The sequence below is a fragment of the Botryllus schlosseri genome, chromosome 6 (assembly GCF_051294905.1).
Source record: "Botryllus schlosseri isolate E-star chromosome 6, Bs_hap1, whole genome shotgun sequence".
Lineage (NCBI taxonomy): Eukaryota > Metazoa > Chordata > Ascidiacea > Stolidobranchia > Styelidae > Botryllus > Botryllus schlosseri.
In genome coordinates, this window is record NC_137241.1 from 26,132,516 (window position 1) to 26,145,727 (window position 13,212).

The 13,212-nt window shown below is 39.6% G+C and overlaps 1 protein-coding gene across 4 annotated transcripts in view; it reads right to left on the reverse strand.

Annotated features, from left to right (window-relative positions):
* Positions 1–12,286, reverse strand: part of LOC145440479 (kinase D-interacting substrate of 220 kDa B-like) — a 31,251-nt gene extending 18,965 nt beyond the window's left edge. For 2 of the 4 annotated variants that reach the window (XM_080318096.1, XM_080318093.1), the window contains exons 1-4: positions 12,159–12,286; positions 11,595–11,699; positions 11,324–11,404; positions 2,551–2,616 (exon numbers count right to left, since the gene is read on the reverse strand). In XM_080318096.1, the coding sequence (XP_080174222.1) occupies positions 2,551–2,616; positions 11,324–11,404; positions 11,595–11,661 (214 nt within the window). In that variant the 5' untranslated portion in view covers positions 11,662–11,699; positions 12,159–12,286. The remainder of the gene's footprint in view (positions 1–2,550; positions 2,617–11,323; positions 11,405–11,594; positions 11,700–12,158) is intronic. The other 2 variants (XM_080318094.1, XM_080318095.1) reach the window with 2 other exon arrangements.
* Between the last annotated feature and the right edge of the window lie 926 nt (positions 12,287–13,212).

Consider the following 13,212-nt stretch of genomic DNA (forward strand, 5'->3'; position numbering starts at 1 on the left):
ATTCTGATAATTCTCATCAAACAATTCGCCCAATGCCCTAACTATTGTCATTCTCTGCATGTCATTATTAGGTAGGCCTACTTGGCTAGGGTGCATTTTGGGCGACAACGCAGTATTCATTGTTCGTATGCAGTGGTTCCCAAAATGGGCCCAGCGCCACCCTGGGGGCGTTCGCGAGCGTGAAGGGGGAGCTGGTCATTAAATGGGCGATTAGGGGCGCTCGATATAAAACTGGGCGGTATAGGGGAGCGCTGAAAGCAAATGGGTTGGTGTAGGTTTAGAAGGCAACTGCTGCGTAGTGTGGAAACGATTGATAAATAAAGCAGCTAAATACGCAGTAAAAATGCAAAATCGATTCAGACAAGGTTATTTAAGATCGTCCGTCTATTCATTCAACTGTACCGGAAAACTGCATTGCTACATAACAATGCTTATCCTGCCCATCAATGGGTTAATTTAGCAGTCGGTAGAATCTCTAGAAAGCGTTGTCCATTGTGTGCAGTGATGCCTGTGAGAACTGCAAAGTATTTGAGCAATTATTGCTTACTGCAAGGTGTGATGGCTATTTAAGAGAAACTGTCTTGCGTGATTTTAATCTCTGTTTCAAACGATCGTGGTTTTTCCGCTGTGGTGTGACCGTGGCCTGCGACACGGAGTTCTGGTTGCGAGAAACGATATCGCTTCTACTTGACTGGCATATTTTCCAAAATTTATGAGTAGAATATTTCTGTTCTTGGAAATGATGAAACCTGATAAAGGTGAATATGACACTGTCCGGATTCAGTGATAAGCCCGTGATATTTCACCGAAATTTTGCGGCACGTGGACTGTTCCAATTCTCAAGTTTCCATTAGCTATACCTGTCCAGCTCGAATACCCGATTTTGATGGAGAAACATAAATCAACCATCTCAGAATACTGCACGAAGATATGTTGATTTGATTCCAAGATATATTCCAATTACAAATTCCCTACCGGATAATCAAATCATTCTGTAAAGTGTACGAACATGAAATGAAGTTCAATATCTCCAAGCAATCGTCTCGGACACAAGTAAATGAAATGGAAATACTCTCACTGGAGTCGTTGCCCTTCCCAGCTCATATTGATAAAACGTGTTTTCAGTGCCGTGATCAAGTTTCTGACTCACATCAGAGACCGACTTGACAGTACGGGACGTGGAGACTGGAGATGTTAGAATGAGATTGTTCTTATCAAAACTCAATCCCAGTATGACAAGGATGAGGATAATAATACACCAGTTTCATCCGTCTCATTATTAGCTGTAATAAATGCAGGCGTGGTGGGGGTGGAGGTCGGGGGCGCTGGCACTTTATTCGTTGGCCAGGGGGCGGTAGGTCAAAAAAGTTTGGGGAACTCTGGAGCGCAATACTACATCATTCCACGTTGCCACACACTCGTGCATTTAAAATTTCATAGATAGGACGTATAATCAGAGGTGGTTAGTAACGAAGCCAAACCATGAATTTCCGTCGCGCTTCACGCAAAGTAGATATGGAGGTACAAATATGTTTTCACGAAAGTGAATATTATTTAGGTAGCAGGTTGCGTGGTTCCCTTCTCACCTCATTGTCGCCCATATGACATATTTCATCACATTAAACATGGCCCATCATAACGTTTGAAACTACCGTTTCACAATATCGTAATCTAGCAGCCCATGGCGTGCCCAAATCTGAAAAAGTGGTGGGCTCTGCCTTTTTTAAGCGTTCGACCTGTTTTAGCAGACCACCGTTAAAACTGTCTCGACAAAAGACATGAAATACATTTCTCGCTTTTCTGAAGTAGTATTGGTATTTCTCGTTCAATTCGCAGTATCATTACGTAGAGTTCTAATTAGTTTCAGTTTTTTTGTCTGGAGAACATGTTCAAAAGCAAGTGTAGCATCACCCTCTATTTTCCGAAAATACAATTACACTATATGGCATTTTACGTTGCGATGATACTAGTTGCTGACGATTACCCCTGGCGAGTGTCAGCCGAAAATATTCGGGTTCATTTCAATATGAATTTACTATTCAATTGTATATTGAAGTTCTGTACCTCCAAGAAGCTCATCAAGGTTCAATGTTTCATTCTCCTAAATTTTCTCCGTCTGTATATTTGTCTGTTTAAAATTAATCATATGTAACGCGTTCATCGCACTATGCGATCATATGACGATATTCACTTTATTTATAAATAGTCGTATATGAATATATCATATAAAAAGTAGCCTATATAGTTGTAGGGTAGTATGCCAATATTAATGCCCGTATATCGTCGCAGAATATTGAAATTTGTTGACAAACCTCCAACACTCAGGAATAGGGTTCTGGAGTCGTCCATGGGCGAATCCGAACCCGCGACCTATTTGTGTTACAGCTGATGTACTACAATACGCTACTCTCCAGTCAGGGTACTCGAAGTGCTGAAGGGTGTCGCAAACTCCTATTCCATTTGATAGGGTGCCGCGAGGTCGAAAAGGTTGAGAACCACTATCCTAGCATTTCAACCAAACAGGTAGGCCTGCTGCATAAAGTTGCTTACTTGATCCGTCCACTTCTCGGGATATGCCGTCGTCCTGCTCATGTTGTAGTTGACCCACTTCAGCTACTAGAACAATATTTCTTCCAAATTGGTCGTAATGGTTGTCTACTGATTGGCTTCAATAGCGATTAAAATTCGTTGTTACTATCAGTGGGGGCTGGTCACAAAATCGGGTAATGGGGCCAAGATTAACCAGTGCGCGAAATTGTTTGGTCAAAATGGCGATACAATGTTGTATTCGAACATGAAAATGTGAGGTGATGATGGTGATGAGTCCGAACATCGCCTTTGCTGCGGTGTGGCGTGAGCGGTGCCGTTGAGTGCACTCTTTGACTGCTGCCTCGGTGTATAGATTTTCAAGTATAATTCTGTCCTTATAAATTCATATAATCAATAAAATATAAACCTACTCCCTTCGAGAGAATCTTCGTGTCTCATCTTTAATCTCATCGTGGCCACGAAAGTACAATTCATGAGACTCAATTAATTTAATTGCATCAATCACATGAGGGAGTGCATTCTGATTCGATTTACTAGCTTATTGGATCGGCAATTAGGTAAGGAGTAACCTTTATTGAGCATGGGCAAGCTTTCACGATTTTCATAATTTTTATTTAACTGCACCATCGATGTGCAGTGCACATATGATGTTCAAAATAAAAAAAATTCAAAGTTCACTGGAACCTGCACGCCAAATTTGGTTCAATTCCAATCAGTAGCCGCATTGCTCCAAGAGAAGAAAATTTCGGATTTATTATATATAATATATAATATAAATAAAAATATCTTCAAAGTTTTCTGTGCATCCCATGAAATTGTTAGGTTGTTTATAGAAACGATGCCTAGCAAATTTGGCTCAATTCCAACCAGTGAAAGCGGCGTTATTGCAGTCAAAAAATTTGGATTTGAATAAGGGTTTACGGTGGCTAATTATCCGTGCACTTGGGAAATTTGATGTGCTTCCAGATGCTCTGACAAATGCTTCAGATCGTGATACCTGGTTTTATCCAACATGAGTCACTGCTTATGGTGGCGGTGGGGTCGAATAAATGACAGTAAAGCAATACAGGTCGTATTTATCCTCGCAATATGTAAGCCATTCATATTTATGGAATTGTGCTGGAGAAAAGGTACGAGTGCGTTTTCCATCTGCGTACGATTGTGGGAATCAATGGACAAGTGCTGGGCAGATAAGGGCCGAGTCCCTTTAATTCCCAATTAAAGGCGCGCGTACACGTCGTAAGGAGAGAGAGAGAGAGAGAGAGAGAGAGACAGAATTCTTATATTCGTCAAACCATGAAATACAGTATGGTAGAGTTACCATACGTCCTTTTTTAAGAGGATTTGTCCCCTTTTTTGACTATTTTGAAAGTGTCCTCAGAGGACGCCCTTTTGTCCTCTTTTTTGAGATTTTGTCCTCTAAATTTGAGAGCTTTGGTCTTTACGGCCAAATTCGACTGAGATGTCGTAAATCAGCACCGAAGTATCGGGATCTGAGCCGGAAAGTTGACCTCGTTTTTTTAGTCAACCGACCACGAGGTGAAAAGATTTACCATTTTTTCAGGATTTCCCTCCGAATTTTCAACTTTTAAAATTTTGTCAAAGTGTCCCCTTTTCAGTTTTCCAAAACATGGTAACCCTACAGTATGGACAATGTTCACAAACATACACGTCCAATAATGATATCATTACTTTTTTATTTACCTAAATATTTACCTATATTACACGGTAGACTGGGAGACCCGATATGACCGAAGTCTTCAAGACCGGAGTGACCCAAAGATTCAACGCGATTCATGCTCTCACTTAATAAAGATAAAATTAGCTGCTACATACATACATGGGCCTGTAGGTATATATATAGCCATACATCAAGATTCCCGCGACGAACAGACTAATAATGAACCAAAGATTCGGGAGATTGTGTATAGCAGATCAATAAAGCTCGACTGTGTAAGTTAGTCATATAGTATGACGATATCAGAGGTGGTCAAAGTAGTCACCGTCGCTACTCAAGTAGAAGTAGAAGTAACGCCGGAATTTCTACTCAAGTAGAAGTAGGAGTGGTGGTTCACAAGTAAGTAAGTAAGTAGGCATTCTACGCTTATTTTTGCCTACAAAACTGAAAACTGTCAAGTAGAAGTAGAAGTAGTCAAATCATATCTACTTAAAAAGTAGTTTGAGTAGGCAAAATCTACTTCAAGTACTTCAAAAAGTAGAAGTACTTCGTTACTGACCACTTCTGGACGATATGGAGTTCATATACAGATAACGTAGGTAGCTTATGTCATGGGTAAAAGAGATAAAAATGAACGAGGCCAAATCAATTGTTCCCCTATGTCAGTGGTCGGGAACCTATGGCTCGCGAGCCATATATGGCTCTTTTGGGCATAAGATATGGCTCTTTGCGAAATTTTTATTTTTGTGCTCAATTCATCTATATGGCAGCAACTTGTTATTAAATCTTCAGCACGATCAGTATACTTATTCTTGTGGCAGTATAAACATGTCTTTGTGAGAGTTTAATACAGTGGTATATTCGGGAAGGTATACTCGGGATTAGGGGCTCGGACCCCCATTTCAAAATCCTTAAATTTAAGTTGCTGTCGCGCCAGCGACCAATATCACTCCCGAATTCGATGTACCCGCCACGAAATCTTGGATTGCACGATACGTTGATTCATCAACGAGAGTAGGATATGTGGCGGCACCTATATCACAATGCAGTTTTCAAATACACATTGTGGCATTGAAGTGACATTCACAATTACAACTTCAAATTATAAAAAACGCCATAGCTATCCACTTTCTTGATAACGTAGCTTTGTAGTCGCTGTTAAAATGTAGGCGTGTGACGCAACGTTATGTTATCGCCGAGAATTGAGAAGTCGAATCGGAATCAATGCGACAATTACATTCGATTAATATCGGTTATTAAATTATATTTGCGATGAATTGCGCTATCACAGGTAAGGCATCGCCCGGCTGTGCCTCACCTATGCCTTACCTCTCCATTTACACTTTATTTTCGAACAATAAATAGGCAAGCTGCGTGATTTTGGCAGTAAAAATGTTCAAAATCTAGTGTAGACATGTGGGTAAAACTGTTTAAAAAGTAGATTAATACTTTTACTGTTGTTTACGTCTGTTGGAAATCTAAAAGGTACTTGTCTTAAGCTTCGAAAAATATGATATGCCTCTCAGTGCAATACAATTAAAAATAGATAACTTGCAAAAGATCTATGTAACTCAAGTTTTGTATAGTTCTTACTCAAATAAAGGCAACCAGCATGATTAGTACGAGTTTTTACAGAAAAAATACGGTACAAACGACGAATCCCAAGTAGTGCTTTCGAATTTGCGCTACCATGACGTCACGACTTTTCAATTGTGACGTAATAGTTGACAGACATGTATGGCTCTTTGGGAGTTCAAAAGGAAAATATAGCGTCAATATGGCTCTTCGGACAAAAAAGGTTCCCGACCACTGCCCTATGTACACATAAATTTCGCCGGATAAACTAATTACAGAAATTAAATCGTTGCTTTCTTTATAGTGAACCGCTTATGGAGAATAGATTTTTAATGTTAGTAGTATGCTCTATACTGGGGCAGGAGAGTGTATGCCCTGTTAGCAGTGGTGGCTTTTGGGGTGGGCGAGGGGGGCGGTCGTCCAGGGGCCCCTCTTTGGGTTAAGCGCTTTTTTCAGGGATTATAGCGAATAAACGTGGAAATCCGTGTACCAATCAAGAAGATGATTCCGTACAGATGGGTCGATCCTCAAACCTCTGCATTTGTTAGAAAAGTACCATATCGCGATAATCATCAAGTCTCTGCATGCGGTAGAGGTACTCAGTTTTGATGTAGTCTATCCTTGTACATGCAATGCTAGATATGACCCGATACAGCGCCTAGCTCAAATCTTGACGTGGTGCCCTGGCTAATTACGGGAGCGATTTTTTTACGCCTAAAAAACGGAATATTTTGACCTCATTTCAACCAAATTTTGACATCATGACAAGCATGAAAAATACGGCTAAATTTATTTCTCAAGTGATACTCATATCTAGAAGTATTTTTGTTGGACCAATTTAGATTTCACGTAATCTATCCCAGTTATGAAGGGCATACTGATGTCTCTCTGCCTTGATTGGAAGTTTTTACTGATTGCAAAGTCGCCATTCCCAAAATCTCATCCACGGAGACATCAGTTGCATTCCTCAGCAGCTCAGTGTTCGAATATTTCTCTGCTACTTGACATTGACTGATCCAGGGTGTTAAAACGGTATTGATTGCAATTGAGAATGGGTTATTCCAATGAATAGTATTTATGAGTTGAAAAAGCATTTCTGGTACTTCAAATAAGCGTTGATCTTGATACTAGAGATTTTATGTGCTCTAAACTTTGCGAGCTTCAGGGAAACTAAATGGTGACCAGAGGTGGTCAGTAACGAAGTACTTCTACTTTTTCGAAGTACTCAAGTAGTTTTCCTATACTTCTGGTACTTACTCAAGTAGAACTTTTTTTCGCTACTTCTACTTCGTAATATTTTGTGAACTACTTACTTACTTTTCGCTATTTTCAGTTTGTCAAGAAGAAGTAGTTTAATATATTCATATTACAAATATATTAAAACCCGAAGCTTTCCGAGCCTCTTCAGGCACTCTTCAGGGGTAATCGTCGGAATAAAGAGAATTTCAAAAATTTGCATATAACTACATATTTACCACCAAACAACTACTTCCTGCAACGCGCAAAGATGTTCTTCCCGCTTCTCAACAAATCAATATAGTTCACGAATTTAAGTGCCACTGTGATTGTCGGTACGTAGAAAGGACAACTCAGCGCTTGCAGGAACGTATCAAACAACATGTAACGCGCGTTATTCCCAGGAACAGGCTGCTGAAACTGAAACTGACCTAAGGGTGTTGGAACACAATCAGACTGTGGCAATGAACTCTGCCATTGGCAGGCATTTAGCTGAGCATGCTACTTGCGCCAAAAACTATAGTGACGACAGATTCACAATTTTGGGTAGAGGCCGCACACTTTTCCACTTGTCGGCGCTGGAATCAACATTCATTAAGATTCATCAACCACGCTTATGCCTGCAGAAGGAACGTTTGTTCAGCTAAAAATTGGCTACTATAGCTGCGCTCGCGGTTTGTCCGCACTTGATGTTGTTTTGTTTCGATGACGTCACAATTGGCTGTATGCAATGTAGTTATATGCAAGTTTTTGAAATTTTCTTTATGCCTACGATTACCCCTGAAGAGTGTTGGCTCGAAAAGCTTCGGGTTTTAATATATTTGTAATATGAATATATTATTAGAATGTATATATAAAATTTTGATCCTCTCTCTTCCCACAAGATCATAGTTAGCGGTAGAGATGGTGGAGGATGATGCCTAAATGGGGCACATCCGGAGGTTTACAGCCTCAAACCTCAAACCTTCAAATTCCGGAAATTTAGGTATATTTTAGAATTTCCTCCCGGACGCAGTTTGAGCAGTGAAATTCCGGACGTATGGCAACCCTAGGGTAGATTTACCACAAAACAAGTAAAATTTATCATATTAAAGAGAAATACAAATACAGCAAAAAACATCCTGATGTGGCTGTATTGGCTAGGCTGTTCAGTGATTCCTAATGCCACATTGTCGCGAGTCACTCAAACTGTTAATGTATTTGCTCTTGCTTAATTATGCGATTTACGAGACCGAGATAGCATTGCGGGATGAATAAACAACGATCTAACGATCAGCGATCGAGGCCCGCAAAAAGTTCCTGGGAATTTAGACTATAAAATATATTTATTAATGTTAATGTGTGGACAAAAGCTACTGTATGAACTGATCCGGATATGTGTTTACTTTGAGATCTACTTTATTAATGTACCGTGATTCCGTAACCTACGTACGTCGTTTGAGTAGTCCAGTTTCAAAATATAGCCAATATAGCAAGTTATGCTGTGACAATTCAAGTTACAAGTCACTGTTTTCATATATTCAAGTTCAAATATTGTTTTTCTTCAGGTCTTTGCTTTAAACCGTTTCCGAATCTTAATTCGTAAAATAATGCAATTAGTGCACGTGATTAGCGATCATCCTCGCTCACAAACGACGTTATGTCAAGCAATGAAAGATGCGGCTGAGGGCCGACATTTCAACAAGATTTGGAGCACTAAATATTTGTTTACTGAATTCAGCCGTGAACCGGTCTTTTTCGTTTATGGCGAGTACCGAGAGCGTTTCCGTGTTTAAGGAATATAATTTGAGTCAGTATTATGGGAAAAATCACGCACTGAGTATATACACTCAGTTGTTGCGGACCTGCTAGCGATGTTAGTATATCAACAAGGCTACTATACCAAGTGACACAGAGCTAGGGGTGCAGCCTATTATTAACGCATCCACTCATGGGAAACAGGTGCTAACAATGTAATTCACTGATTTCAATTTAGAAATAAAATTGCACGAGTGTGCTGCGGCGTACCCGCTGAGAACCACTATGGTTTAAACTTTTGTCTCGACCCGCCACCGTATAGTTACCAGTGTTGGGATGACTCGAGTCATGACTTGACTCGAGTCAGACTCGAGTCACATTTTTGCATGACTTGACTTGACTCGAGTCACTTTGCTGAAATGACTTGACTTGACTTGACTCGGCGTATCAGAAATGTGGATTGACTCGTGACTCGGAGCAAAATTCACGAGTCAATTTCAAGTCATCAAGTAATCGGTGTCGATAAGAATCACTGTATCTTGGATATGTTCGGATTGTTCGCGAAACGCTTGTGTAACCCGTGAGAGCGACCAATCATTCAATGACCGTGGGTTTCACCGAGCCTCGATTGTTCTCTCACAAATAAAGCGACCGCAAACGAAGTGATCGAAGCTCAAGTTGTCGTAACTCTAGTAGTAAAGTAATAGATTAACAAAATGTCTATTTCTGCTCTCTGTTCTTACCTTAACCAAATATCTTGTTATATTGAAATTGAAGTCGAATATAGTTTATATAGTCCTCAACCATTGGCGCAGACTCGAATGATAGCCTGGCATATCTATTGGTGAATGGGTAATGTATTGGATCTTATCAATTCGTTTCTCTATTCTATATTTTGGCTGGTAACTATAAACTGAGGCTACGCTATTACGCATATGTGAGCGATACCGCGCCTGCTTGTATGTATATTTAACTCGATGTTCGTTCATCGGTTCGGAATCAATGACCACTCAAACTGTATTTCAGACAACTAGCAAATTGCAATAACGTAATCATGCCTCATACATACTTAGAAAAGGCAGCTTGACTTGAAATGTGACTTGACTCGTGACTTGACTTGACTTGACTCGACTTGACTCGAGTCACTTCCAAAAATCGAGTGACTTGACTTGACTCGAGTCACCTTTGAAAATTGATTGACTTGACTTGACTCGAGTCAAAATGTGCAATGACTCGAAATGACTCGTGACTCGAAGGTAGTGACTTGATCCCAACACTGATAGTTACTGCTTCACATTTGGCCCACGGGGGAAAATAATTGCCCACCCTTGATCAAAGTACTCAGCCGAAACAATAATCCACTCCTTATAATTATGAATTGAGTATTAGGTTTAAGAAAATGAGGTTTCAGAAAATGAGTTAATCTGCCTTGCAGATATATGTTGCAAATTTATTTGAGTAACGTTAAATGGTGTGGATGGGATTAAAATAACGTCATAATTCAGTGTAGACCAGACCTGGGCAATGTGTGGCCCTCGGAGAGATTCTGCGTGGTCCGCGAAAAGTTGCTTGGAATTCAAAATATAAAATCTACTTTTTCATGTTCATGTTCATGCTTGCACTACATCCATAGAGTGTATAAACTGAGCCGGAAATTCGTTTACTTTAAAGCGCGTTTGTTTATCTGCAGCGATTACGCAGCCTACGTGTGTCGCATGCGTAATCTCGATTCAAAATATAGTCAATGTAGCAAAGTATACCGTAACATTTGAAGTCACAAGCAGTCACTGTTCCATGTAGTCTCCAACCATCTTTGTTGTCATTGTAACATTATGCATTACACTGTCTGTGCTTCAAATTGTTACGTGACACGTTTCCAAATTTCTAATTCGTAAAACAAGTCAGTAGGTGCCCGTGATTGAGTCATCCTCACCCATAAAGGATTGACGGGCATGTCACAAAAATAAAGATGAAGGCTGAAGGCCAATTACAATAAGATTTGTAGGACAAAATATTATAGTTTACTGAAATCAGAGGTATATCCGTCTTTTTAGTAGTTTGTTCCGAGAAGTTAGCCGTGTTTAAGGAGTATAAAGAGTATAATTTAAGTCGGTCTTATGACAAAAAACACATAGTTTCACCAAGTTGCACAATGCTCGGGAGGCAACGACCAAGACAAGCTTTGTAGTATCCCTAATACATTTTAATATCTTTATAGAAAAACGTGTCTGTGGTTAACAGTGTCTGTGGTTAACATTGTTTTGAATTAAAACGGCGAATGAATATAATTTTTTTCGGTAATTGACCATCATATTCTCATTTTATATTATCAATACAGCCACTGCGCAGCATTAAACTAGCGGCTTTTTATTTAGAAATAAAATTAATACGTTACAGAATATATAGTTAAAATTTTTATTTTTGACTCGGCCCACAACGTATTTTCTGCTTTTCGTTTGGCCCCCATGGGAAAAATAATTGCCAACCCATTTCGTAGACACTAAATTGTGTTTAATGTAACTATTAGTAGGAATGGCCAACACCTACCATGCTGATCTCTCGCAGGGATGCTAACGTAACTATTTTGCAGAGTCACACTGGCGTCATGATCTTTGAGAGTTGCTTTTCCTGTTTGAAATATGAATGATATGTTCCACGGTTGTAACTCATGTTTATTCTTTAAACAATCAATATAATTTTGCGAGCGTAAAATCTACCACAGATGAACAATAATTCGATAGAATGCGATATGGAGAATTCATTTCGTAATCGTAGCATTTCATCCAAACAGTTGCGATTACTTCAAAAAGTTCCTCACCGGGCCCATCCACTTCTCGGGAAATTCCGCCGCCCTTTACAGGTTGTAGTTGAATCCCCTCAGCCATTGGAACAATATTTCTTCCAGATCGATCGGTATCGTCGTCTACAGACGGTTTCAATAGTGAGTAAGATCTGATATTACCACAGTGATTGCTCGTGCTTGTACTACAGTATTATTGAAGACCAACTTGTCTCTGTGATATCACAGAAACAGCATTAAATAAAATTTCTATTATGACATGCGAGTTGCATACATTCGTCGTAATTAAGTTTAAGGTTACTTTCGATGTTTGAAAGTTCCTCGGTCCGCAAAATTTGATTGGAAATTTTACGGGTACGCGAGGCCAAAAAGGTTGTGAACCATACTGCCATTCGCGAGTATAAAATAGGCCTATAATGGAAATTTTACGGGTACGCGAGGCCAAAAAGGTTGTGAACCACTGCCATTCGCAAGTATAAAATAGGCCTACAATAATTCGATGCAACGTGATCCTCTGAAAATGCATTTCGTAAACCTAGAATTTCAAACGAACTGTTGAGATTATTCCAGAAAGACACCTACTTGAACCATTCACTTCTTGGGATACAGTGTCCTCATTCTCACGTAGCAGTTGACGTCCATCAGTGCTGATCAAAATGTACTGTATAGCCTATATATATAGCACTTCTGGAGTGTATCGGAGCTTTTCTCTCACCTCTGAGTGAAGGAATGAGTGGGAAGGAGAGATAAGTAAATAATTAATAATACTCTGAAAATTTATTTAATAATATAATGGAAGCCTATGATGTCTCATTCGTTTCAAGATTAGATTCATACACCTATAATTTTGTTCTACTAAATGCGAGTAAGAAGATATAACATTTTTTATTGCGTATCACAACTGTATAGTAGCCTACGCATGACATTTATTTCACAATGCAACTGATAATACACTGCTACACTGTGTCTTGGCTTCCTTAACATGGAAGACACAAGGAAGCTGAATTTGACAGATTTTTCACTTCGGAAGCAAACAAAATTACAGTAGAAAAAAAACATGAAAACAAGGTACAAGGTCCTGACATGTGAATCCGTCTCCACCTAATACAGGAGTGTCTTGGAGTATTGTCATCTTCCAGTGTAAATAAAAGCATTTCCTAATTATAAAGAATAGCGTGCGTATTGCAATTGTCCGGTATATTTTTGTACACATATCAATCCCGTCTATTTCCAGTGCTGTGTTATGCTTAATATGGCCTCCTCGTTTCTGATAATTGCCGCGAAGGATCATGTGTTGGATAGTGCCAGATTCTCAGCAAATTACGCGGGAGCGCCTAGTCTCGACCCAACAAGACGAATGCTTACATTGAATGCAGACCTTATAGCAGAGATTCACAAACTTTTTCAACTGTGTACCCTTCGTTTTATATAAACGGGAATGTACGACTGCGTGTCAAGTCTATTTTTGCGGGATTGGAAGGAATAATAAGGCTCTACTGCATATGGCTACAAATTGAATTTCGCCACATGAATTCCCGGCATTTAGGCGCTAATGAGGGATACCATGTGTGAACATGGTTATATCCTAGTTATTATAGTTGTAGGCCTATAGTCTTGAAGACGCGACGAAAGTGAA